Source organism: Elgaria multicarinata, chromosome 9, assembly GCF_023053635.1.
Source record: "Elgaria multicarinata webbii isolate HBS135686 ecotype San Diego chromosome 9, rElgMul1.1.pri, whole genome shotgun sequence".
NCBI classification, from domain to species: Eukaryota; Metazoa; Chordata; class Lepidosauria; order Squamata; family Anguidae; genus Elgaria; species Elgaria multicarinata.
In genome coordinates this window covers 21,807,989-21,834,385 of record NC_086179.1, presented here as the reverse complement: position 1 = coordinate 21,834,385, position 26,397 = coordinate 21,807,989, and the positions used below count along the sequence as shown (strand labels likewise).

Below are 26,397 nucleotides of genomic sequence, written 5' to 3'. Positions count from 1 at the left end.
ACTCCAGTATCAGAGGCAGTGAGCCTGTGTGCACCAGTTGCTGGGGAACAGGTGGACGGGTGCTGTCGCACTCGTGTCCTGCTTGTGGATCCCTGAGTGACAGCTGGTTGGCCACTATGTGCACAGAGTGCTGGACTAGATGGACCCTTGGTCTGATCCAGCATCAGGGCCCTTCTTATGTTCTTAATGAGTGCGGAGCCCCCGAGGAAGGGGTTAAATCCGGAACCAGGTTGCCCTTTGTCCACGGACCCTGTGGCCTTGCTTTACGCTAGCGCCGCCTTCCCCTGCAAGGCTGACTGGGGGAGGCTGGCAGTTTTAGCCCAACGCATCTGGAGGGCACCAGGTTGGGGAAGGCCGCACTTGCACATTTATTTATTTATTTACCGTATTTCTTCGATTCTAAGACGCCATCGATTGTAAGACGCATACTAATTTCAGTACCACCAAGAGAAAAAAGCTTTGATTAGAAGAAATAATAAATGCACCCGCGATTCTAAGACGCACCCTGTTTTTAGAGATGTTTATATGGGGGAAAAAGTGTGTCTTAGAATCGAAGAAATACGGTATTACAATTATTTACCGCCCCATAGCCGAAGCTCTCTGGGCGGTTTACAGAAGTTAAAAACAGTGAACATTAAAAAAGTATACAAAATTTAAAACCATCAAAAACATAAAAACAACAGTATAAAAACAACGGTATCGATTTAAAAACAACATCAAGGCAGCATTTCTCTCTTTCCACTGTGGAATTCTCCCTTTTCTCACCTGCCCTGTTCTTCCTGTTGCCTGGATCGTCTTTGCCTGCTACGGTTCTGCAGAAAAGCAGGCGCACGAGTTATTGGCCGTAGAATCCCAGCTTCCTTAGAGTCCTGGCTTTCTTTCAAAATGAAAATGAAATAGAGGGCTTTAGCCCTCGTGCAGTTGTGCTTGCCAGCATCTCCGAAACCTTGGGGCGTGCTGAGTAAGGTGTCCAGAGGTCACGGCCTTGTATGACTCCGTGCTCCTCAATGCACCGAGAAATTATGGGAATCAAGAGATGGTGTAATCATTTTCCATTTGTGTAGGTGTTGCTTGGGAGGGGCCGTAGCTCGGCGACAGGGCGCATCCGTTGCAGGCAGAGCATCCCAGATCCCACCCGGCGTCTCTGCTTCGAAGGAGCTCTGATAGCGGATCTCCTCAGGGGGTTGCTGCCGGTCCGTGTAGGTAATACTGGGCTAGATGGGCCAAAGGTTTGACCTGCGTTGTGGCAGCTAAATACAGAATTCGGTGCATTTGTTGCAAAGACTTGGAGTACGGAGGGCAGGCATCCCATGGTGCTGGGCCACTGGTGGCACTAATTTCCCCTTCCCTCCTGCAAACCTACCCCCACCCCGCCCTCATGTTACAAATTAGCTCCAGAGGATTGTGGGACCCTCCGGAGCAGATTTGTGACATGCAGGGAGGCGGGGAAGCAAGGATGGAGAACTTCGATCTCGTTAATTCCCATTTGTGGTTGCGCCTGCATTCATTTCTGCTAGCACACCACCATCAGATACTACTGATTGCTCAGTTTTTTTAAAAAGGGTGGCACATACCTCGGACTGCCCGCTGCTCGGACCGTGCCAGTTTTCTTTTTAAAAATCCGTCTTCCACTACCTGCCTTGCAGGTGGCCGATTTCCGGGAGCAGCTGCTTGTGTGTGCGGGGGTAGCTGCGGACCGGATTGAAGAGTTCTCCTGTGGTGAGTCTTGGGGGGGGGGGGGGGGGAGGGAGGGAGGGAGGGAGGGGAGGGCTTTTTGTGCCCCAGATCCCAGCGGGTCCGGTGAGCTCTGCCTGACCGCTGCTGGGGCAGAGCTGCTCCTCCCAAATCGCAATACCGAAGGCAGCAGGCAAGAACTCCGAAGTGGGATAATGCTAAGCAGCACACCACTGCTAGGAGAGCTAAGCAATGTCAGGGAAAGGGGTACACGGGTTTTTATAATACCATAGTCATAATGCACAAAATCAGGTATTAAGCGTAAGTGCTCCTCCTCCACCTCTTCCTGCCAAAATGCTGCAGCCACCTGGGAGTCCGGTTGCCTTTCACCTCTGGCGGCACGTCACCTGGGGAACCTTTGCTGGCATCAAAGGCTGCTGTGCTTACGTTCCGCTGACAGAGCCCCACATTTCCGGAGAATTGCATTTTCCTTAAAACTGAGGTGGAGAAATCTAATGATGGCTGCGGTCCCCATCCTTACTCCGGAGTCAGTGCCCGTGAATTAAGTAGGACATCCTTTTATCGTGTCATACGGATGTAGGATAGGACAGTATGTCCCTAACAAGTGGGAGCTGTAACATTTGCGGTGTGCTCTTGGTCAGGGTTCCAGCCAGCCAGTTAGCCCTGCCCTTTACAAGTTACTCCATTCCATTCTGCCTCTCGGTTTTTTTTTGGTTTTGTTTGTTTTTCCTCTCTAATAATGAGAGAACATCCCATGCTCACTGAACATGCTCAGCCCTCAGTGGGCTGTTTGGGTTTATTTTGGATTCCCCCCAACCCTAAGGGCTTTCTACCTAAAGATAATTTTGTACTTCTGCAAAGCTTGGGATTCTCCATGCATGCTAATACCTCTCTCTTGTGCGTGGGGGTGTCTTGGCTATGTAAGAATAGACACTTGGGTGCCTATTTCTCTCCTAACAATGCAGGGACAGTTCAGGATGGTATTTCAAGAAAATATCGGTGGCTTAGGGAGCTGTCATGGAAATATAACAAAGAGTCTTGTGGGACCTTGAAGACCAACAAGTGGATTTGTTCTGCATGCATTTTTTAGTCTTTAAGGTGCCCGAAGAGTCTTTGCTGCTCTTTGCTGCATCAGCGCAACGCGGCTCCCCTTCTGGGGAGGAAATATGCCTGTTCTTTAAAACGTTCAGACTGAGAAGGAATCGCAGGGTGTCGGCAGTCAGCATGGGTAAAGCTGGGTCCCAAGGCAGAATCAGTGCAGGCTTTTGGAATCCACAGAGTTCTGAGGCTTCTTTTTTTATTATTAGCATCTCTCAGGGCGCTGACCAAGCTCCCCTTCCTTTTTCTTCCCATCTCACGCTTGAGTTCCAACTTCCAAGTTTTTGATCAGGCAGTAAGGCCTCCCTGCTTCACTTAAATCAGGGGTGGGCAGACCTCAGCCTTGTGGGTTCTGCTTTGCTTTTCCCCCTAGAGCCCAGAGCAAAGGAAAGGGCAGTTGGACGGGCAGGGGCAGAGCCAATTACTTCCTGCCCCACTGCCAGTCTGCATGTACAAACACAAATATACATCTGCGTTGCTACAAAATTACTCCTCCTCCAAAATTGGACCCCCGAACAGCACGAAGACTGGTAGCCGACCGCTTCTCTTCTTTTACAGATGCAGAACACTGAGGTGTGATTAGACACGGGAAAGGATTTTTCCCCCTTGCAGTTTTCTTTGTAATTTTTAAACTACTGGGAGTTAAAAGGTCTCTGGAGAGCTGCAAAACACTCAGATCTGCCAGCCCCCTTTTCTCGCCCCTGGTTTAAGTGACCCTTTCTCCTGCTGCGGTTGCAGTCAAAGGCTTGCAGGCTCCTTCTCAGACTGCTAAAACGCAACGGGGAAGGCGATTCCGCTCCCACGCCCTTTGCTTGGCCATTGAAATGTGCTGGCTGGGCTGTGGTCCAGAGGTCTCGGCAGGTATGGCGTTCCTTGTAAACAGCTGTGAAGAGGGACGGTCCTTCGGCTTCCCCGCCTCTCATTCCTTCTGCCTGTTTTGTGCCATCAGGTCACGTGATTCCCCCGGAGAACATTTTACCCATCATCCTCTGCAGCGGCCCATCCAATCAGCAGCTGGAATTCACCTATGAGAAGCGAGGCCTGCCTCAGATGGTCAGTATTTGCTCCCCAAGCAAATCAGCTTCATGTTTCAAACTCACTGCTGGAGGCAAAACCTGAATCTGGATGACTCTTGCCTGTAGGCAAAGACGGACAACGGTTGTCTCTGGAGAGAGTCGGGATCTGGGTTATACAGTCAATCAATCCAAAGTTTATTGTACTAGCCAAAGGCCATGACAAATCCATCAAAAGAAAGCATCCATACATATATACAGTAATACAAATACCTCAAAAACACACAGATAACTTGAAATTTACTATAACTAAAACTCAGCTTTCACTCAGCAGTCTGAATCTCCATGGCAGTTTATGGCGATTTTGTCTAGTTCTCTCTTACCTTTTTTGCTGCCAGTGAGGATTTGGGTTTAGTATGTCTTCATTGGGTGTCTTCCAGGTTGGCTTTTTAAACAAACAAAACAAAAAACCCTGGGTAAATTTATATTTGTTTCTGGTGAGATGTATAAGGGTGAGCAACCCCAGAGAGCAAAACCTGTATTCTTGTGGGGCTGGATCCAGATTTAGGCACGTGCAACCGGGCGGGCAGAGTCAGATCTCCCGGCCGCCCAGAGAGCAGTGGTGCCTGACGGTGGGAGGGGGGGGGGTCCCCCAAAATCGAGCGGAGGCACCTTCCGTGAGCAGAGCCCTTCCGTCAACGGAAGGCGGATCCTTTTATCCAACCGAGCGGATCAGGCATAATAATCTCCAAGCCGTCATGGTGGCCCTTTCCCAGAACTCGTAACGTCGTGTCTACAGAAGGATTAACCTAGAGTTGGGCACAGCCTTTCCCAAGCTTGGGTTCCTAGATGTTGTTGAGTTGCAACTCCCATAATCTCTGACAATAGGCTGGGGATAATGGGAGGGGTTGTAGTCCAATAGTTTTTAATACTTTTGCCTCCCCCCCCCCCCCCCCACTGCTCCCCCAAGAGATTCTCTGAAATGGAATTCAGCCCTTCGGGCTCCAACTTTCAACACTCCTGCTCCCTCGGGAAATAGCTCTGACCTCCTCTTTCTCTGCATTGTATCTTGCCATCTCCGTGTCTGGCAGCCCCACTGCGCTCATCTTGACTGGCTTCTAAGGCTGAGCTTGTCCCTCTCTTACCTCCGCCCAGCCTCGCTCTCCCTACCCACCTCATCTGATGCAAAGGCTCCACATATACAGCTTTTCCACAAAGATCTGAGTTGTTGCTCTTCCACGGAATAATGGAAGTTACAGGAAGTCAGATTCCACCCAGACATCAGGAAAAACTTCCTGACTGTTAGAGCAGTATGACAATGGAACCAATGGCCTAGGGAGGTCGTGGGCTCTCCCACACAAGAGGCCTTCAAGAGGCTGCTGGACAGCCATCTGTCAGGGATGCTTTAAGGTGGATTCCTGCACTGGAATAATGGGCTCCAGTTACAGGAAGCCAGATTCCACCCAGACGTCAGGAAAAACGTCCTGACTGTTAGAGCAGTACGACAATGGAACCAATGGCCTAGGGAGGTTGTGAGCTCTCCCACACTAGAGGCCTTCAAGAGGCAGCTAGACAGCCATCCGTCAGGGAGGCTTTAAGGTGGATTCCTGCACTGAGCAGAGGGTTGGACTCGATGGCCTTATAGCCCCCTCCCAACTCTACTGTTCTGTGATTCCATGTGAAGAGAATCCACAGTCCCGGTAAGTGGATGAACCAGGCTGAGGCCATTGAGGTCTCGATGCGCCTGCGTTGAATAGGAGATGCATGTAGTGGGCTGGCAAGTCGGAGGCAATGGGAGCCCAGTGTTCTTTTGGGGTGACGTTTGCGGTGCCCTAACGACCGAGGTGGCCACGTTTGTCTCTTTTCAGGTGGACGAGACGGGGCGGATTCTTTGTAACCTGTGCAACATCGTCCCCGGGGGCGTGGTGTGCTTCTTCCCCTCCTACGAGTACGAGAAGCACGTGTATGCGCACTGGGAGAAGACCGGGCTGCTCACTCAACTGGCCGCTAAGAAGAAGGTGATTGTGCAGCCCACGGGCTGGGGGGGCTTTTAGGGGGAAACTGGTTGTTCCCAGACTTCCCTGCTGTTGGCCAATTGCAGCCACTGGCTGTGGTTTTGCTTCTCTCTTCTCGAGTTCTTCCCGTCGCCCGCGCAGTGAAGCGGAGAGGCTGTTTATATGGCAAATCCACACCCAATTACACATAACTGGTACTTGCTGGGTGACTGACCGTTGTACTTGGATGTAAATTAGATTAAATGTCGTTGTTACACGGTTTGTAGAAGTGTAGAGCACGGGGCCCTCCTTCCGTAGGAGGCAGACGAAGCTGTACGACCCCACCTGGAATCGGGGAGTTTGGGGAAAGTGGATGGCCAAATCCCACAGTTCCTCCTCTGGGCCCTATTTCTCAGTCGCACCAATTGTCACAAGGTGCTAGAAGCCAGGGGTGTGTGTGTGAGAGAGATTAAACCGGTGTGCTCTTTCTCAAAGCAGCCATTTAACCACATAACAACCCTTTGATAAAGGTTTGGCCGAGAGGGCGGCTTTGCCCAAGACCATCCAGGGAGCGGCATGGCCAAGCAGGGATTCGGAACTTAGTTTGCCACTTAACAAGAACTTAAGAAGTAAAGTTCTTGGGATGCTGGATCCCGGGGTGTCCAACATGACGCCCGTGAGCGTCAGTGTGCCCATGGACACCTCTCCTGGTGCCTGCCAGATTCCCTGCCTCTCTGGATTTCAGTGTTATTTCTTACGGTATTTTAATTTTAAAAAGTATAACTGCTGTCTTTATTTGGACTCAAAGAAATAGTTTTGTGTCAGGTTACTTTCATTCTCCCCAGTTTGCCTTCTGGGAAATTAGTGCTTTTGACTGTCTGTGCCCACCATGGTAGCCCTTTGACGAATGGGCGAGCCCCCTCCCAGAACAGCCATTTTGTGAGTGTGCTCACAACACTATCAACATCCCAAATGAGCCCACTGACCCAGAAAGGTTGGGGACCCCTGCTGTACCCAACGCCGATTTCCCACCGTTTCTGTGATGGTGCAGAAAGCCACACGGCTCTGAAGGTAGCTGAAGAGTGTCTCTCTGCGGTGGCTAACGTGCGTTATGCTTCCAACAGATATTTCAGGAGCCGAAGAGAGCTCACCAGGTGGAGCAGGTGTTGGGCGAGTACGCCAAGTGCATCAAGGTGAGCGAGGGAGGATCGGCAGCCCGTGAAGCTCCCGGGTAAGGGGGATGCCCTTGGAGCCAAGCAGAATTGCCACCCTGCTTCTTGGCTCTGGACTTGCTCCTTCTCCTCCAGCCTTTTAACCGCCCGCCACGGGCTTCCTTCCACGCAGCGCTGCGGCCATGCAGGAGGTCCCCTGACGGGAGCGCTGCTGTTCTCCGTCGTCGGTGGGAAGATGAGCGAAGGAATCAATTTTTCCGACGACCTGGGAAGGTGAATGGGTTGGCTTGCGATCCGGAGGGGCGGAATTCCACATGTTAATGCCGCCCTGCTCCAATGCAGTTCCAGCTGCTGGAAGCGATGTTTCATCCTGCGGGTGGGTGGGAGGGTAGAGGTGTGTGCAGTGGTGGGGCAAAGGGAAATGCACAGGCTGAAGACACATCGCCTCTGGATGTAGGAAAGACCCTGCCCAGGTGATGGCTCGCCTGCTGAGCCTTTAGCGGGCCCGGCCACCTTCTCTCCCTGCTCCCTGCAAGGCCACCGCTGCTGGGGGTTAAACGTGTATCCTAAATGGAAAGGGGTGTGTGGTGGGTTGAGCAAGGCCCAAATCAGTCCTGAAAGAGGCACTGGCTTTGTTTGTTTATTATCTTATTAAGCAGTTTTTCAATACATAACAACCCTTCCCCAATCAAATACACAAAAATCCAAAAAACAAACAAAGATCAAATCAAGTTCAAGGAACCAAGAGCATTGAAATAATACAAAAATGGCCAGCAGTCACAATATCATACACTTACATGAGCAGAAATGATTGATACACATCTGGAAGTCTTTAATGCCGGTCTTCTTGAGCTGTGTACTTGATTTGTACCGGGTGTGTGTGTGCGAAGTTTCAGGCCCACGACCCAAATCCCGTCCTCCAGGGTCCCCTGAGAGCTCCGCCCCTTCCTCTGGCTCCATCCCTTTCCCCACCCACCAAGAATTTGATGGGTTTCTCAGCTTTTGTGCAGTTCCCCCCCCCCCATTCTAAAGAAACAAAATGTCTCTTCTAAGGCTCAGTTCTTGACAGTAAAAAGCTTCAGGCTAAAATTTGCTGGTGTTTTGGAACTATTGCCCCCCCCCCCCCAGTGCTTCCTTGAGATCGAATTCGGCCCTTGGGCTGAAAGAGCTTCTACAGCCCCTGTTCTACTTGAACCTACTCCTCCAGGAGATCCAGTTAAAGCACTATATAATAACCTCTGCCAAACGTACACAAATTGGGCTCCTTGAATTCCTTTTCGTGTTTATTTGAAATTCTCCCGAACTGCTGTTCATGATTCAGTAGTTGGTAAGTTGGCCTGCTGCTGATGCACGAGGCTCTTAATACACCTTTGGATGAAAACGTGGTTGGGTGACCATTCTCAAGTGCATTTATATTTATTGATTTTATTGATTTACAATACCTTTATACCGCTCCCCATCCAAAAGGTCTTGGAGTGGTGAACAGCAAGAGCAAAAGAAACGTATTTAAAATTACTGGTTTTAAAAGAGCAAAGCCCTTATAAAACTTTTGTCTATATTTATATAGAGAGGTTTCAGCAGGTGTGTTTCTCTCTCTCATCTTTTTCTCCTCCTTCCCAGGTGTGTGATTATGGTGGGGATGCCTTACCCCAATATCAAGTCTCCAGAACTTCAGGAGAAAATGGCGTACCTTGACAAGACAATGGTAGTGATCTACGTCTTTTTACTCTGCTGAGGCCTACCGATAACCTGGCGTTGTGCCTGCATAATCTGGCCTCTAGAACTTGCATCTAGAACTTGCCCTTAATCCTGCAAGGGAGGAGGGGCTACAGGCTGTTTATTGTGTTTTGCCCCCGGTTTGGGATTTTTTTGCAAGTGGGACAGTAAAGAGAGAGAGAGAGATCTAAACAGGTAGCAGATTCCCTATTTAGTCATTGTGGGACCTACCACTGCGGCTTCTTTTGCAGTGCCCAAACCTAGCAAAGATTGAGTTGCAGCCTTCGAAATGCATTTTGTCTTCACCTGTGCCTTTTGGCACTTTGTCCAGCCCCTGGATATGCTGACAGCTGTTCAGTAGGGCAGCTCCTTTTTGCGTACCTCCGCCAAGGTACTCTCCTAGCCACTTTTCCAGCCCAGCTCCAACTACTGTTGGAAATGTAACCTGACTTCAGTTGCTGGGCCAACGTTCGCTTCTGTTCCTTGCTCCTTGAAGACTCCTCTCTGCCTCTTCCCGGAGGGCAGCAGCCACGAGTGGTTGGGGAGCTCTGGCCTCTCAAAGCTCTGCAGTTACAGCCGCCATCCCTGTGTGATGCCCTCCACCTGTTTCGGACTACAGTTGCCAGCATTCCTGACCGTCGGTCATGATGACTGGAGCTGATAGAAGTTGAAGTCAAAAACAGACGTGCAACAGGTGTCAGAAGACTGGCTTACGGTGGTGTGTGTAGGCAGGAAGGCTGTAACTCCTAGGCTGACTTGCTGTCTTGCTTTCTCTCCTCCAGCCAAAAACTGCAGGCCAGGCACCGGGCAGGCAGCTCATTGAGAACCTCTGCATGAAAGCTGTCAACCAGTCCATCGGTAAGGAGACAGCCAGCTGGAGGTCTTGTGACGGGGAGGGGATGCTCTCAAATATGACGGTCGCCAAGGTTGCCCATCCTGGCAGCTCCGGCAGAACCAACAGCTGCAGGCCACGAGCCGGCAGGGTTAGAAGGAGCCACTGGCTGATGCAGGCAGCCTGGCTTTCAAGGGGCCCAAGGGCAGCAATTTTCTGTATGCATTAACGTAAAACAAGCCAAAGGCAGGGGCGGAACCAAGGATATCTTCTGCAAATTATTATTTGTAAAAAAGTTTACTGCAAGTGCCAAGTGCCTACGCGTTTCAGACGCATTGTTTTTCATTCCCTTTCGGAGTTTTCCTTCTTTTTACGCACCTGCATTAACGTAACACTGATCCTAGTAACTTGAGCTTGTAAATTGCCACTTGCCTGGCTGTTCAGCCCCCTCCGGACAACTGGGCAAGGAAGCGTTTGCAAGGCAGACGAGGGAACCGTTGGAACCTGGCACCCTTGGGATATATTGGGACTATGACTCCCATCAACCCCCCCAGCCATGATGGTTTTAGTTCCAACATATCTGGAGGCTGCCAGCTTGGGGAAGGCTGCCAAGAAGACCTAGCTGGGAGGCCACGTAGGGCTCTGCGTTGCATGCAGGCAGCCCCAGGCTCAATTCTTACCATAGCCGTCAAAAGCATTGGGCAAGATCAGGGGTGGGGAACGCGCAGCCCTACGGATATTGCGGGGCTGCATCTCCCATCAGGCCTTGCTGTGATGGCCGATGGTGGGAATTGCAGTCCGACAGCACCATTCCCCATCCCTTGGCTAGAATGACAAACAGTGGGTTGTATCCAGAGTTAGTCTAACTTAGGTCCCATTTGTCTTAATGGGTTTACTCGAAGAAGGGGGACATGTTGGGGCAGAATCCAGTGGGGTGCAAAGCATAGGAGACCGTGGGTTCGAAATAGAAGTAATATCTTGCGTTTATTGAATTACCCTTAGGAAGGACAATTCGGGTCCGAAATGTGTCGGATTACCTCCTTAGTCCCACCCCTTGACCTCTGGCTTTTTTTTTTTGGCATCTCTATTGGGGCCTTCCTTCTTTCGGTTGGTGCTTTCAGTTCTGTTGCACAAGCAACCACCCCCCCAACCTGCTTGTGCCATGGTTTAGTGCTTTTGGGGGCAACTCCAAAATGAGTAGAAATGCTTGTTTCTGGAGGAGGCAGGTCGGCCGAACTCGCGTAAGGGAGCTCCGCCAACCTGCCTCCGCCCAGAAATGAGCGTTTTTACTCGTTCCAGCGCTTCCCCTAAGGAAGCACGAAGACGCCTTCACAAAAGCGGTGGGGGCTCCTTGCGTGATGGAATTGGTGGGACCCCCACCTCTTGCGGAAGGGAATTGGCGGGATGGAGAGTGCCCCGTTGGATCCTGCCTACTGTGTTACAACCCATTCTGTGGCCTCCTATGAAGTGGTTTCCTATCGCTGAATTAAACTGTGCTTAAAATTAAACAATATATTAAAATCCTGCTAGTTTCAATGCTCACCAATTCGGGGGAATCAGAATTTGCAGGTGCCCTGGTTAGTAGCACAATGTAAGGCAGGAGTCACAGTGGAAGACAAAACGTTGAAGTAATTATACTGAAACCTGTTGCGGGAGCCATGCCTTTCTATAGCTGCAGTTCATCTGCATGCCGCATTCCTCCCGAGGGCAGAGACATTTGCCCGCAACTCTCATTTTTGCCCCTCGGGTACTGTTGGGACTTGAGTGTTGGGTGACCTGTTTTCGGGCGTGTGGGTGTCTTTTTTCTTCTAGGAAGAGCAATTCGTCATCAAAAGGACTTTGCCAGCATTGTGCTCTTAGACCACAGGTACACCCGTCCCGCTGTTTTCAACAAGCTCCCCCAGTGGATCAAAAGCAGAACCCAGGTCAAGCCGGTCTTTGGGCCAGCTTTTGCAGCACTAAGGAAGGTGAGTTCCGAAACAGACTCTGCGTAACCAACCGTCAGACACAGGTACAACCCAGACACGTCCCATGGAAAAACACAATCCCAGAGAACTAGGGAATTGATAAGATACCATGGCTAGACTTCCGTGAATTTTTCCCTGCTGTCAAATTATACGCCTTAACTTCTCTGACTTCAGCCGTTCCATGCCTGATGCAGCTCCCATTTTCTGTCTTGCAGTTCCACTGGGAGAAGAAATCAAGTTGTGAGTCTGTATCTTCATGACGGTCACGGCCCTGGTTGCAGCTTTCCCATCCCTCCCTGTGAAGTGCCTTCAGCATCTTTGAATGTGTTGCATTTTTCTTTTGTTGCTTAATGTTAATACTGTATATGGATTTCTTTCTCCTCTGACTAAAGTAGTTTTCAAATGTCTTGCTTGGGGAGCTTTGTGCAGCTATGAATTTAATAGTGAATTAGACCCGGGCCACAGAATGGGGGTGTGGGGGGAGAGGGGAAGGGAGCTTTCTTCTATTTAGGCCAGACAGAATTGCTCTGTTCTCCCGGGCAAGTTGGAACAGCTCCAGGAAAATCTATGCGATGTCTGTTACTCATTCTTTTTTGCATCTGGGATAGTCGTTCTTGGTCTCGCTCTCTGTCTTTAATGCATCTTGCTCAAAGTTCAAGGTAGGCACTTACTACCTTCACTGAAACTGCTTTAAAGTGGGTTCCTGCATTGAGCAGGGGGATGGACTCGATGGCCTTATAGGCCCCTTTCAACGCTCTATCGTTCTATGGCTGGGGGAAGACCTCTCTACTAGAGCCTGTAGCAGTTATTTCTTTCTGTAGACCCTTAGAGGCTGGGGCCTGATCTTCCTGCACTGCTTCAAATGCTGTCTTAAGCAATGGCCGCCCCGCTATTTTCCCCTCCACCGCCCCTGTTGGACGGAGCCCGCTATAAAAGTGGAAAGCAAAGAACATGTGTCATCGTATGTCAAAAGGACACCAGCTGGGGGTCACGTCAGCTTTTGAAGCACTAAGCCTGGCTGCTGAGACGGTTAAATTTAATGAATCCCTTCACCAAAGGAATGCTTAGCTTCAGCTTGCTTATCTGAACTTTTGACGCAAAAGCTCCTGTTGCCGGAGGAACAACGCAGGGCTGCTGCAATAGTTCAGCAAGACTTGCTTTGAGGGGTGTTTGGGACGGGTGGAGAGGAGAGCCTGGGAAACATTTTTCATTTACTTCCCTTTCGTCAGCCTCAAAAGAAAGTAGTTGAAATGCATAAAAATACATGGCAGAATTTAAAAGGAAAAGGTGACGCCAGTGTGGCCCTTCACCAGAACTCTGGCACAGGGCTTTTACCTTCTTCATCTCCATGAAAGGAAGGGCACCATGCTTGACACAGGCTCCAGGGAACCCCAGCACTGCAGAAATGAGTGGGCCATCGTATACATTTTGAAATAGCCAGATCCACATGGTTAAAGGCTCCAGGTGTGTCCGGGTGAGGCTTTTATTGCAGCATTGCCCAGCCTAACGGACAGAATTTTTAATCGGGGGTGGGTGGGTTTTCACATGACATTGTCTTCCCCTTATGACCCTCCCATGCGTTCTCACCGCTGCTTCCGTCTTTTTCCTTACCCTGGAAAACCTATTACAAAGGAAAAGATGGATGAGCTGCACCAGGAGTCTGGAAGCACCCTGGCTGCCCAAAGAGATATTGACCGAGTTTGCATGTAACAACAACCCATGGGTTGTCTGTGCCGTGAGCAAGCATGCCACATCCTGCTTGCGCACCACGTCCACTTTGCATCTGGGTTGTTTGCTAAACTGGATGCAAAGTGGAAGCAGGTGCAAGGCAGCGCCCTCACTTGCAGCCCCAACCAACCATGGGTTGGTTAATTTACTACGTAACCCATGGTTGGTCACTATCTGCAAACCGAGTCATACGCTGGTTGTTTACTGTCTGGGTGTCACAAATGCACCTGTCAGTGCCTCCTAGAGCAACCGAAGAAGTGTTGGTGCTGCCCTGAACACAATGGAGTGGCGAGAAGATGACCAAATGCCACTAGCGCAATCTTCCTTCCACAGTTGTAAGGCAGATAAAAGAGAAGGCTATTTGGGAAGCGGGTGCAGAAAGGAGTAGAAAGATCGTTCGCCTTTAATGACACTCCTATGTGGGCAGAGAAGAGAAAATCCACGTGTGATTTTTGTACTGGCCAGAAGATATAGGGCCTGTTCAGCGGACACCTTAAACCCTGCTGGTTAAGGCTAAGGTGTCTTGTGGGATGCGTTTTGCTAAACTTTGCTCACTCACTAACCACAGTCAGACCGTCTGCACCACTGTTAGCAGCTCTAACCATGGCTTAAAGTGTGACAGCGTGGCTTGTGGTTAGTGCTAACCCCAGAGAACCACAGTTTCGCTAACCACAGAGCCTGAGGCGTCGTCTGAACAGGCCCACCGACACATGACACACAGACTGATGTAGCGCTGCCCTTGACTTTGTGGACTTCCTGCTTGACTTCAGACATTCTCTGCTGAAGCTGGTTCTGCAGAGCAGTGCTTGCTGAGCAAGGATGAGAACACAGCCCGGGCTCTAGTCTGTAGCTTCTCCCCATTTAGAGTATTTGAGGCACACAACTGAAAAGACGTCACCGGTGGTTATTTTATTTTATTTCCCCAATCAGTCAGCCACTAGCATTTGACAGCTGAGCGCTCTGCCTCACAGAGCTTCCTCTACGCAAAAAAAAGAAGAAGTGAGAATTGGGCTGAGAGGAAGGACGCGGAGGCCTCGCTCAGCAACGCTTGTGCGTCCCTGAAGCTCAGTTCCTTCCCCACCAAGCTCCCAAGGCCAAGTCCTACGGAAAGAGGCAGATGCTGTGGTTGCTGGCCAGAGCTGCCTTGGTGAGCTTCACGTAGGACATGAGACTAGACGGGGCTCTTCTCTCTCTCTCTCTCACACACAGAGAAGCCGCTTTGATCATCTTTGAGCGCCCAGCAGCAGCAGATGCTGCGGAGTACGCAGACAGGAGATCATTCACCTGGGTGGGCTGGAGGAGAAAGGCAAGCCGAGAAGTAGTCATCTTCATAAGTACACACAGCAGGAGTTGGAAAGAAGCCAGAGCAGGGGGAGGGGAGGTGGAAGAGACAAGCAGCGCAGGCTGTCTCTGCTGGACGAGCGTCCTCCACAGCTTGCCTCTTCAGGCGCTTCCTTCAATCTGGGAGCCGCCACGGCTTGGCAACGTGGGAGTGAGCCCACCCCACAGGAATGGAGCCATCTAGGACTCCCAGTCATCTTCCTCGTCTTCGCCAGCCGGCTGTTGCGGAGGCGGCAGGGGTGGAATCGTGTCCGAGATGCGGCCAAAGGCGCCTGCCGGCACGTTGGGGGCGTTGCTATCCCCTCCGGCCGCAGGCCCTTTGCCGGAGATACCTGCGGGGGGAGAAAAGCAAGTGGGTGATGCGAAGCAAACGGTGCCTGGAGACCGTCGAAGCGTCAGCCCTGCACTGCGGAGGTCCTGGAGCAGCCTTCCTCAACCTGGAGCGCTCCAGATGTGTTGGACTGCACCTCCCAGAATGCCCCAGCCAGCTGGCTGGGGCATTCTGGGAGTTGTAGTCCAACACATCTGGAGCGCCCCAGGTTGAGGAAGGCTGTCTTAGAGGGAAGGGGAGCGCGGTTGAGGACTGCAGCCTATTGGCCCGGCAAGCGGAGCCCCACAGGAGAGCATTTCTTCAGGGATTCCTTCTGCCATTTTGTGCCGACGGAAGGAAGGTTGGAAATGCAGCGCAGCTCCGCAGCTACGTCCCCAACTTAGATGGCAGGGAAAAGTGAGGGATGTGAGTGATTGAGGAAACCTGCAAAGGAGCTGTGCTATCCCTAAATCGGGGGAAATGTTTAAGCAGCCCTCGCCTCGGTACGACTGTCCAGATCCAATCTTCTCTCCCAGCTCCTGCAGGTTCTTTTAAGCTTTAAAGGGCCGGGAGATCTCATCGCGCCGCTGCACGATGTGTGACTTGGCTACTAAGCCCTTGCTTGGCTGCAAAAAGTATCTTGCTGCCTGCTCATAGGAGACACCCGCCGCACTGGCTTTTGCCTTGCTGGCCCCCTGGGGCAGCAGAGTTGGCACAGGTTGACATACCTTTGCGCCGGAGGACCAGTTTGTTGAAAAGATCGGACATCAGGTCTCCGCCCTGCCCTTTAGCTCCCACTGGAGAAAAAGGAAACAAAGGAAAACCACAACGACATAATCAGAAAAGGAAGATGCTGAATGCACACTGGAGCCTGCTGGTAAATCCATAGTATGGCTCCTATGTCCGTGGGATGGTGAATCTGTTCCGGGTTTCAGTCAGCACCAGTTAGAACGCTAAAGGAGCTATCCAAGGCGCAAGGGTTGCTGGCTGAAACTCAGAGCGGATTTACCGTCTCACTGATATCGGAGCCACCAGCCTCCACTGGTTGGAGGGAACCTCGAAGATCATCTAGTCCAACCCCTTGCTCCATGCAGGTTCTGCGCTGCAGGACGCACCCTGTTGGATGGCCATCCAGCCTCTGCTTCAGTACTTCCAGAGAAGGAGAAACCACCACCTCCCTGGGCAGCGCAACTGTTCTTAGCACGCTTTCGCATTGTTATATTTACTGCTCATTCGATTATGGGGTTAGCTGCTTTAGACACAGTCTTGTGGAGAAGCGGCATGCAAATAAACGGGTGACGACCATGTTTTTTCATCAGCTCCCCAATCCCACAATTAGGGGCACACTTTCCTGAGAAATGTCAATGGCCAAGCTCGTGTGCATTTCAGAAAACAAAGTGCTGCTGGCATTTGGGCTGGTTTGCAATTAAGCTTTGAATGGTGGTTTGTTTGGGACAAGCTTTTGTTGTATATTTCTATGTGGGACTTTAGAGCACCAAATAAATCGGAACCAACAATGGAGCAGGCTTGAAATCCAAACCAATGAATTCTTGAGGCCTAGGAACAATGACAGCTAACCACAATGCCAATAAGTATGTCATAAAAATAACAATCCATACAGCTTTGTATAAAATAATGTAAATAAACTGGTTAAAGCTAAACAGGAGAGAGAGAGAGAGAGAGAGAGAGAGAACAAGGCTTAACGCAGAAATAAGAATAACTAGCAGATATTCCCACCCTTGCTTGGGACCCCAAATAATGTTAGTCCACTTTCCTCTGCTCGTTGCTGATGCTGCTCCCCGCCACTCTCTGGAGCAGTAGCATCTCCGAGGAGTGGAGGGAAGCTCTGGGCAATGCATGCTGGGATATGTAGCCATTTCAGAGCTCACGGGCGATCGCCCACGTGGCTGTGCATGATCCCCCGAGATCTCTAAAACAACTACACCTCCCAGCATGCCTTGGGTGGTCTGCAGGTGGCCCCGTCCTCCGAAAGACGCTTCCTCGATAGTTGCTGGTAGTTGTAGGCGTCAGTGTAGGAATTGTTTTAAGTTATTTAAAAATGGTTAAACTGCAAAAATTCAGGGTGCCATCAGGTCACGTGATTCCCCCGGAGAACATTTTACCCATCATCCCCTGCAGCGGCCCATCCAATCAGCAGCTGGAAGTCACCTATGAGAAGCGAGGCCTGCCTCAGATGATCAGTATTTGCTCCCCAAGCAAATCAGCTTCATGTTTCAAACTCACTGCTGGAGGATTTTGGGGGTACATTGTATAGGAAGACCTATCAGCATCCCACATTTCAAGTTTGTAGCTCATCTAGAAGTGGGTAAACATTTCCAGCTGTACAAACCCACACATATATGTTCAACTTTATATGTACAGATGCAACATATGAGGCCTTGGTATTTAGTGGCTATGCATGGCAGGGCAAGTGAACTGTGCCCTCCTGAGCCACCTCTGGTCCTGCTGGACATCCTTAGATTGGATATAAATTTTACACAGAGATGTCCAGCAGACCCAGAGAAGAACAGCTGTGCCCACAGCTCAGACTAGGTACAATCCTCTTGCATTTATTTATTTAAGGATTTTTATGCCGCCATTCAGCCAAAAAAGGCTCTCACGGCGGCTTACAAAAGTATTTCTTGACAGTCCCTGCCCACAGGCTTACAATAGATGTTCAATTTGAACCAAACCTAAGGAAACAGAAGACCTTGCCTTGCTAGAACACAAATAGGGAGTGAGGAGGGCCAAGAAGAAGCCAAGTCACATTTCCAAAGGGAATTCATTCTAAGCTGCTTCGTGCTTCTCAATGCGAAAATGCTTCCAATGCAAACCTTCTCCAAGGAGCAGCAGAGCCATTCCGAGAGAAAGGCACTAACGCAGCGCTGGAGAATGTGTTGCCCTCCAGATGACATAGGACTTCAATTCCCATCACCAGTTGGGGCTGATGAAAATTGACATCCAACAACATCTGGACGGCCACAGGTTCCTCTGCCGCTGCATTAACGCACCCCTGCAGTCACAGATTAAATGTGGTCTGGGTTCAATAAATACAGTGTCCAATTGGGACACGACCCTTCAGTCCTGTGTATACTAATCAGTTGCTGGGAGTGGAGGATGATGGCTAGGCTTTGGCAGGCGGGGTCCCATCCAACACACCCATCAGCAGAACCAGTCAGCTCCAAGGGTGAAATGGAGGCAGCACCTTGTTCTTGCTCCTTCTGCTTTTTCTTCTCCATCTTCCGCTCTTTGACGCTCCGGAGCTTGGCCTTCCCAATGCCACCAGCCTGGCGGATGGATTCTAGAAGGGTGGCCCGGCCGTTTGATGGGTCTACCACTTCCTTGGGTGCCCCCTGAACAGGAACTGCAGAAAGAAAAAATGGGTGGGTTTTTTTTTGGCAAGGTTATCCATCAGTCCTGCCATGCTCAGGCTCTCTTCTGTACCTGATGCTGAAGACCACGGGAACCTGATGCCTTTGTAAAGAGCTCTGCTGTTTTGCACTGGCAGCAAGCCTGAGGTTTGTCCCTGTGAGCCTCATCTTTCAAGCTATCATCTCCTTTGGCAAGTCTCTCTCCGCCTCCCTTTGATTTCCAGAAGAAATTGAAGATGATGGAAAAGGCCATTTATTTGGTTCTCTCTCTCCAGAACATAAATACTTTATGGGAGTCCCTGTCACAAGATGTGGGGGTTGACGTTCACTGTCATAGTTCTATTAGTGGGTGCTTAGCCAAGAGAACCTTCCTGTTCAGAGGCATCATGTGCCTCCAATTTCCAAATGCCAGGTGTGAACAACAGGGAATGACTTATCGGCTACATGTGCATGTGGGTTTCCTAGTAGACGTCTAGCTGGCCAGTTGGAATCAGAAGTTGGTCTAGATAAGAACACAAGAAGAGCCCTGCTGGAGCAGACCAAGGGTCCATCTAGTCCAGCACTCTGTTCATAACAGCGGCCAACCAGCTGTTGACCAGGAATTCACAAACAGGACATGGTGAAACAGCATCCTACAACCCATGTTCTCCAGTAGCTGGTGTATATAGGCTTACTGCCTCTGATACTAGAGAGGTAGCACCTAGCCATCAGGACTAGTAGCCACTGATAGCCATCTCTTCCAGGAATTTGTCCAACCCTCTTTTAAAGCCATCCAAATGGGTGGCCATCACTACATCCTATGGTAGCGAATTCCATAGTTTAACTAGCTATGTGTGAAGAAGCACTTCCTTTTCTCTGCCCTGAATCTCCCACCAATCAGCTTCATGGGACGACCCCATTGGGTTATATTATGGGAGAGGGAGAAAAATGCCTCCCTATCCATGTTCTCCACACCATGCATAGTTTTGTACACCCCTATCAGGTCTCCCCTTCGCCTCCCTTTCTCCACGCTCAACAATCCCAGTTGATGTCACCTCCCCTCATAGGGGAGACGCTCCAGCCCCTTGATCATTTTAGTTGCCCTTTTCTGCACTTTTTCCAGCGCTACCATATCCGTTTTTTAAATGTGGTGACCAGAACTCTACAACAGCATTCTAAGCACAATAGATTTGTATAAAGACAGAATGATATTGGCATTTAGATGAATCCTGATGTTCTAGGAAGGACACCCTGATGCTTCCAAGCCTTCACTGCTACTTTTAAAAAGAACACACTGCTCTTAGGGTAAGTCAACCTGCCCGACTTAGTTTCTACAAACCAACACATCCTGGTGATCTGCAGTCGGGAAGAGAGACTGAGCTGCCAATCGGGAAGTCTCCAGTTTGAATCTTGCCTCTGCCAGTAACCCACCAGCCAAGCCGCTCTTCTCAGCCTCAGTTCCTCCTCATCTGCAAGGGTGGTGGTGGGGATGCAAAAACTATCTTACAAGGTCACTGGCCCTGTTCAGAAGACACCTTAAACCATGGCTTCAACCATGGTGGTTAAGCCAGAAAGCTGGGCTGTGTTCAGAAGACATCTTAAAAACCCTTATTCACTGGGGTTAAAGCCCTGGTTTAAGGTGTCTTCTGAACACAGCCTGACTTTCTGGCTTAACCACCATGGTTAAAGCCCTGGTTTAAGGTGTCTTCTGAACGGACCCAAAGTAAGGATTACAAATAAATAATGCAGGCGGAGGGTTCCCAGCACTTGAAAGCACTATATAAATGATGGTGGTGGTAATGATGATGATGAAATCCAAAGAATCAAGAAGGATCACATAGCTGGCTTTTCTGTTTTCTTAGCTACAATCCTTCAGCCTCACCTGATGGCCCCACACTGCTTTCCTCTCCACTCACTCGAGTCTTAGGTTGGTCCAGAGGAAGAGGAGGGGGTGGGGGTGGATTAACTGGCAGTTCAAGTGGGGGTGGGGGTGGAGGAGGAGGAGGGGGCGGTGGGAGGTCTGGATCCTTCTGAATATCTGAAAAAAAGAAAAGGGAATGTTAACATTCAACAGAACTACAATGTAATGAAAATGCGAGCCTCATTTTGTTGATTTCTAGTCCTCCACCTAGAGGCTGAGTTTTCAATTCTGCCAGCCTCAGAACAGCGATGCCACAATGAATGCTTTGCACCCATGTATTTCTGGAATAGGTGCAGCCTCCTGAACATAAGAATGGGCAGGGCCGGCTCTACCATTAGGTACAGTGAAGCAGTTGTCTCAGAGGCAGCAGAAGCTGGGAGGGGACAGCAAGGTATTGGAGGAGAGAGCTGTGGCCGTCACGGCCTGCCCTATGCTCCTTCCGCTAGCCTGCTGCCTTCAGGTTCAATGGAGGATGCTGTTGCATCACTAGTGTTGAAGAAACGGTCTGATCAGCTTTCACATGTGAAATGGGAGAGGGTGCCATCTTGTTCTTTGCTTCAGGCAGCAAAATGTTTTGGGTGGCCCTTGTGAGGGAGAGGGGTTGGGAGTCACAAGGGAATTTAGTGACATTCTACACCCCCACCCCACCCCATTGCTAGTCCTCCTAGATATTCTGGGTTCTCATCCTGCAGGCCACACAGAACAGCAACACTTCAATGAATTTGCACTCCCATGTTTCTAGAAAAGCATAGTACCACATGAATGGGAAAATAATACAAAGAGCTCTAACTCACAGGAGGAAATGGCCGAGCCATTCTACAGTCAAATCAAGTTGCAGCAAGTTTATCAGCTGCCAACTAGATGCACCCCATGCTACCCTAAGCCTCATCAAGAACAAGAGATCCTCCAGTCATCCCCAAATCACTATTTCCAGGTGTTCACAAGCACCATAAAAGAAAATGAGGGATGCTCCGGGCCTAATTCTCTACACCGGCATCACAGATTAGAAGCCATCACTTCCTACTTAAAATGGATTAGCAGTCTGCAAACTTGGCAGCTCCATTTATTCACCTGCCTCCAGATGACATATGAAGAAGCTAGAAAGCATGAAGGGCCCTAATACAGATCCATTTCCCTCTGACACGCTACTTGGGGGTACAGAATCGAGGTGAACGTCTCTTTGCATCAGTATGTTCTCCTAATCTCATCACGCCCCACCCCAAATCACACAGAAAATTAGCAGACTTTTGTATACAATAAGGTCTCTCTTTCGGTGTAACATCCAGATTTATTTTGGGGGGGGGAGAGAAGGAGGAATTGTTCGTCACACCCTCCCTGGCAGATACGTGCACTGGTCGTCTTTCTTTCTTTCTTTAATGTGACCCGTTTTGTTTCCAATCCTGCCTTCCCGGCTGCACGGGGAAGGTGGGAGGCATACGGTACCTGGCCGAAAGGGTTCTGTGGACTCTGTGTTGAAGGTGGGCAGGTCCGGTATGGCAGTGCCAGGAGCAGAAGGGGCAATGCCAGGCCCAAGGTCAGCACTGTACATGAGATCGGCGGCAATGCCCGGCAGGTCAGGCAGGTAGGACGGCACGTCTATCTCGGGCACCTGCCCCAGATCCGGCACGTAGAAGTAATTTTCAGTCACCTACAAAGATATACACGAAGCACAGGACACCACAGACTGTCAGCGGGAAGATTTGGGGGCACAGTCCAGTGCAGGAAGTCGGCCAGCGCTAAACATGACATGAACCTACCCGCTCACTGCGCTCAGTATCTAAGGTCCTCCTCTGGGTGCCTACTCCAAGGGAAGCTCGGAGGATGGCAACAAGGGAGAGGGCCTTTTCAGTGGTGGCCCCCAATTATGGAATGATCTCCCTGACGAGGCCTGCCTGGCGCCAACATTGTAATCTTTTCAGCACCAGGTTAAGACCTTTCTCTTCTCCCAGGCATTTAACAACACATGCTGAGTTCATTTGTTTTTAATGGACCCCAGCATAGCTGTTTTTATAAGGATACTGTTGTTTTAATGCTTATTATGTTTTTAAACTTTGTATATTTGTTTTTAATGTTTACTATTTTTAACTTTTGTAAACCGCCCAGAGAGCTTCAGCTATGGGGCGGTATATAAATGCAATCAATCAATCAATCAATATACTGCGCGAGCAGAAATGCCCTTCAGCGGAACGGGGAGCCAGCTTGCCAGCACAACTCTGGAAACCATGAGCTCTTCCGGAACAGGACAAGTTGGCAGAGCTCCGGTCTGCAGCCTCCGCTGCCTGCTCCCATTCCTGAAGTGCTAATCTGGACTAGTCTCTGGGGTTGCGCTAGAAAGCGGTGCCTGCCCTTTGCGCTAGCGTTTCTTTCTGCAAGCGGCGTGGCTGTGACGAATATGGGCCAGCCGGGAGGCAAACGGGAAAGGGCAAAGAGGCAATGAAACGAGGGCTCCTCTTTCTCAGAACTTGTAAAAACACATCATGGCATTCCAAGTCCTGCAAACGTTTTAAATGCCCACGCAAGCGGCCCTCACTACAGTCTCGGCGAGCTTAAAGAGACCTTCCTGGCCTGCAATGGAAAACAAAGTTGTTGAAGTAACTGATCTCTTCCAAGAGGAAGATCACCCCAGGACACCGTCGCTCTAGGGGCCTGGGCAGGTAAGAGAGATGGGCTTCTCTCTCCTCTCCCCACCCAGCTGCCCCCACATGGCTCACCTGCTGATCCAGCTGCCCCCTCTTGGTGATAGAGAGGGGGGCATCAAAGAGCTTCTCTTCTGTTTCGCTGGACAGAGCCACGTGGGTCTTGGTCACTGCTCCGGCCAGGGGGTCAAGGAAAACATACTTCTTATAGCTTGGGAGAGAGAAGGAGAAGACAGTCTCATCAAGCTACCTCAAGCAGAGCAAGACCGACACACACACACACACACACACACAATTAAAGAGGGTGTAGGGGGAAAACAAGGCTCTGTGCTGGTTGTCAGGATTTCACTCTCATTCTTGTAGACTTCCCGGGTAGCCAAAATGCTGGGACAAATCTGAACTCAGATAGGAACATAGGAATCTGCTTTAGGTTGCTTAGCTGCCTTAAGCCACTGGTCCACCTAGCCCAGTATTGACAACACTGGCCGGCAGCAGTGGCTCTGCAGCGTTTCAGGGAGGATTCTTTCTGCAGAGTCCTGGAGTTGCCAAGGACTGCACTTGGGACCTTCTGCATGCAAAGCAATTGCTCTATCACACTTCGGGTGACCACGTGGAAAGGAGGACAGGGCTCCTGTATCTTTAATAGTTAAATAGAAAAGGGAATTTCAGCAGGTGGCATTTGTAGGCATGCAGCACCTGGTGAAATCCCCTCTTTATCACAACAGTTAAAGCTGCAGGAGCTATACTAGAGTGACCAGACACAAAAGAGGGCAGGGCTCCTGCAGCTTTAACTGTTGGGATGAAGAGGGAATTTCACCAGGTGCTACATGCCTACAAATGACACCTGCTGAAATTCCCTTTTCTGTACAGTTGTTGAAGATACAGGGACCCTGTCCTCCTTTCCATAGGGTCACCCAAATCACACTGAGCTACAGCCCCAAAGATCTCTCCCCACAACCATTTGGCAGATTAAGAGCTGGCCAGCAGCTCTAACCTAGTTTATTGTGGGAAACCTACCAAAACAGGGATTAGAAAGAAGAGACAGGATTTAGTTTTAGTTTTATACTCTTGTCTCCTTTAATAGTATTTTATGTTTTATTGTTTTAGAAATGTATTTTGTAAACTGCCTTGCCGGGGGGGGAGGCTTTGCTTCAAAAGGAGCCCTAAAAACATTTTAAATAAAATACCATAAATAAATAAATAATCTTGAAGCAGCACAGATACAACAACTCAAAGTCAAAGGAAGAATATTTGAATATTATCTGTGACTTTTTTTCCTTACAACATTTATTTTGTTCATGCGCTGTGACCAGATTACCGCTATTTCCATTTTACTGATGAAAAACCAAGGTTAAGAGATTGCAGCTTGCCCAGATAGGTCACAGCCAACATCCATTTCGTTGGGCCACGAAGCTTCATAACTTTGCCCCATTACTGGTAGCAAGGGCAAGTATTCTTCCAAGCCCAGGGCAGGAGGACAGGCAAGTATTCTTCCAAGCCCAGGGCAGGGCAGAACAGAAATATTTACATGCTAATTGGTGGGCGATTCAAGACAAATCACAGGAAGTGCTTCTTCACACAGTGCATAGTTAAATTATGGAACTCACTACCACAAGAGGCAGTGATGGCCACCAATTTGGATGGCTTTAAAAGGGGGTTGGATAAATTCCTGGAGGAGAAGGCTATCAATGGCTACGAGCCCTGATGGTTGTGTGCTACCTCCAGTATTTGAAGCAGAAGCCTGTGTGCACCAGTTGCTGGGGAACATGGGCGGGAGGGTGCTGTTGCACCATGTCCTGCTTTGCTGGTCCCTGGCCAACGGTTGGTTGGCCACTGTGTGAACAGAGTGCTGGACTAGATGGACCCTTGGTCTGATCCAGCATGGACCTTTTTATGTTCTTAAAGGGGGTGGGCTGGCAAGAGCCGTGCCGTGCCTCTCAAGCTGCTAGCCTTTCCTCCCTCTTGCCCAAACCCTTCCCTCCCCCTTCATTTTGGACTCGTTGAATGCTGTTATTCAGTGCAAATCCACTGAACCAAGGCCTCAACGCTTCCTAGCACACAGCTGGTGCTTAATGCCTTATAAAAGCCCAGTATTCATGGGAAACCGAAGGCAACGAAGAGGAATGAGTTTGCAGAAGAGGACCAAAGGGGGACGGAGGGGGGTGGGGGAATCCTCACAGCAGGGTTTAAGGATCACAGGGGCGGGGGGGGGGGGATGCTGGGCTTCAAACAGGTGGGATTTAAACCCTTTCCCTTGAGAGGGACTTTTGGGCACTGCAAACCAGAAAGAAAACAGCAGGTGGCTTGGTCCCTCCACGGCTGGCGTGGAGCAACAAGCCATCGCCGGGAAAACTTACAGGTTTTCGGTGGTATTGAAGAGCAGCAGAGAGCTCAGAGAACTAATGTTCCCGGGGAGGCTGCCGAGACCTTCTTCCGCATCGTCTTCCTGATGGATTTTTGCGCTGACGCAAACTGGGAAGTACTTCAACTTCTCCTGCAAGATACGAGCAACGTGGATGTCAGCACTCCAGCAGAACCTGCGTATGAGGCGATGGGGCTCTTGGGCCGTCTGCTGAGAAACGGGGAGCCGGCTAAAGCCACCGTTGTACCTCCTGCAGTGCTTGTCTCAACACCAGCTGGGAAAGGACAAACAGCCTTGTAGAAGAGCACAGTGCTTCCTCCCCAACCTGGCGCCTGGGTGGTGTGGGGAGGTGAAACCATATTGCTCCTACCCTAACCAGGCTGAGGTTAACCTCTGGGGGGCAGGGGAGGGACGTTGCTCCAGCTCAGGGAACAGCCTGGGTGGGCCCCGTTGGTGGCTGGGCTGCCCAGTGTTGCGGATGGAGGGCAGATTTTGCCCTCCTTGCAACCCTGCCCACCAAATACAGTGCCTCCCCCATAGGAACAGCTCACAGTTGGAGGCCCATTCCCTCCTACATTTCACAGGAATATCTCTTTGAACCACCCTGCAGCAGTGAGTTCCAGAGGTTGACCTGCCCTTACATACATTGAACCCACAGGCACTCTTGTGCCTGTGAACCCGAGAGCTGTTCTTTCACGACGCAACAGGGGCATCTGTCATGATCACAGCTACTTGGGATGTTTAAAATACTGAAGACCAGAATGAGTGAAGAATTAGCCCTGGTTCCTAGCCAAACATTTCAGTTGCACAATGCAGATTTAAAAGGTTTGTAATTTTGGCATGGTTATAAAGTTAGTTTGAAAATGAAGGCAAAAGGAAGGGTGTGTGACAGGAGAGAGCACCCCTCCCCCCCCACACCTTATCCCAATAGATTTGGGGTGATTCTTGAAGATTTGTGTTGGCTTCTGCAGCTTTTGCATAGTATGTTGTACTTTATAAGGATTGAATTTGTGTAGATGAGAAGTCAGCTGATAAAAACCTCCCCCTTGCAGTTACTGGCAGTAAGAGCTTTAAACAAAAATATGCTGGCATTTTGGGGTGTTTTGGACTTGCCCCATTTTGCCTTGGGCTGCCCCGGAGAGCTTCTTCAAAACAGAACTCAGCCCTTGGGCTGAAAGGACTGAAAGAGATTCAGCTCCCCTGGGCTAGAAGGAGAAAGACTTAGCAAGATAAAACTCTCGCAATAGCCCTAGGAAACCAAT

The 26,397-nt window shown here is 50.1% G+C and overlaps 2 protein-coding genes across 2 annotated transcripts in view; one reads left to right on the top strand and one right to left on the bottom strand.

The window, feature by feature from the left end:
* The window catches only part of DDX11 (DEAD/H-box helicase 11), a 41,697-nt gene extending 29,938 nt beyond the window's left edge, over positions 1-11,759 (top strand). The window contains exons 18-26 of the mRNA XM_063134936.1: positions 1,647-1,719; positions 3,743-3,846; positions 5,675-5,824; positions 6,925-6,993; positions 7,145-7,245; positions 8,593-8,677; positions 9,471-9,546; positions 11,333-11,487; positions 11,703-11,759. Coding sequence (XP_062991006.1) covers positions 1,647-1,719; positions 3,743-3,846; positions 5,675-5,824; positions 6,925-6,993; positions 7,145-7,245; positions 8,593-8,677; positions 9,471-9,546; positions 11,333-11,487; positions 11,703-11,747 — 858 coding nt within the window. The 3' untranslated portion in view covers positions 11,748-11,759. The remainder of the gene's footprint in view (positions 1-1,646; positions 1,720-3,742; positions 3,847-5,674; positions 5,825-6,924; positions 6,994-7,144; positions 7,246-8,592; positions 8,678-9,470; positions 9,547-11,332; positions 11,488-11,702) is intronic.
* Positions 11,760-14,104: 2,345 nt separating this feature from the next.
* The window catches only part of WASHC1 (WASH complex subunit 1), a 54,707-nt gene continuing 42,414 nt past the window's right edge, over positions 14,105-26,397 (bottom strand). The window contains exons 5-11 of the mRNA XM_063134933.1: positions 25,131-25,267; positions 22,849-22,984; positions 21,581-21,785; positions 20,099-20,254; positions 18,072-18,230; positions 15,595-15,663; positions 14,105-14,888 (exon numbers count right to left, since the gene is read on the bottom strand). Of these exons, the coding sequence (XP_062991003.1) occupies positions 14,737-14,888; positions 15,595-15,663; positions 18,072-18,230; positions 20,099-20,254; positions 21,581-21,785; positions 22,849-22,984; positions 25,131-25,267 (1,014 nt within the window). The 3' untranslated portion in view covers positions 14,105-14,736. The remainder of the gene's footprint in view (positions 14,889-15,594; positions 15,664-18,071; positions 18,231-20,098; positions 20,255-21,580; positions 21,786-22,848; positions 22,985-25,130; positions 25,268-26,397) is intronic.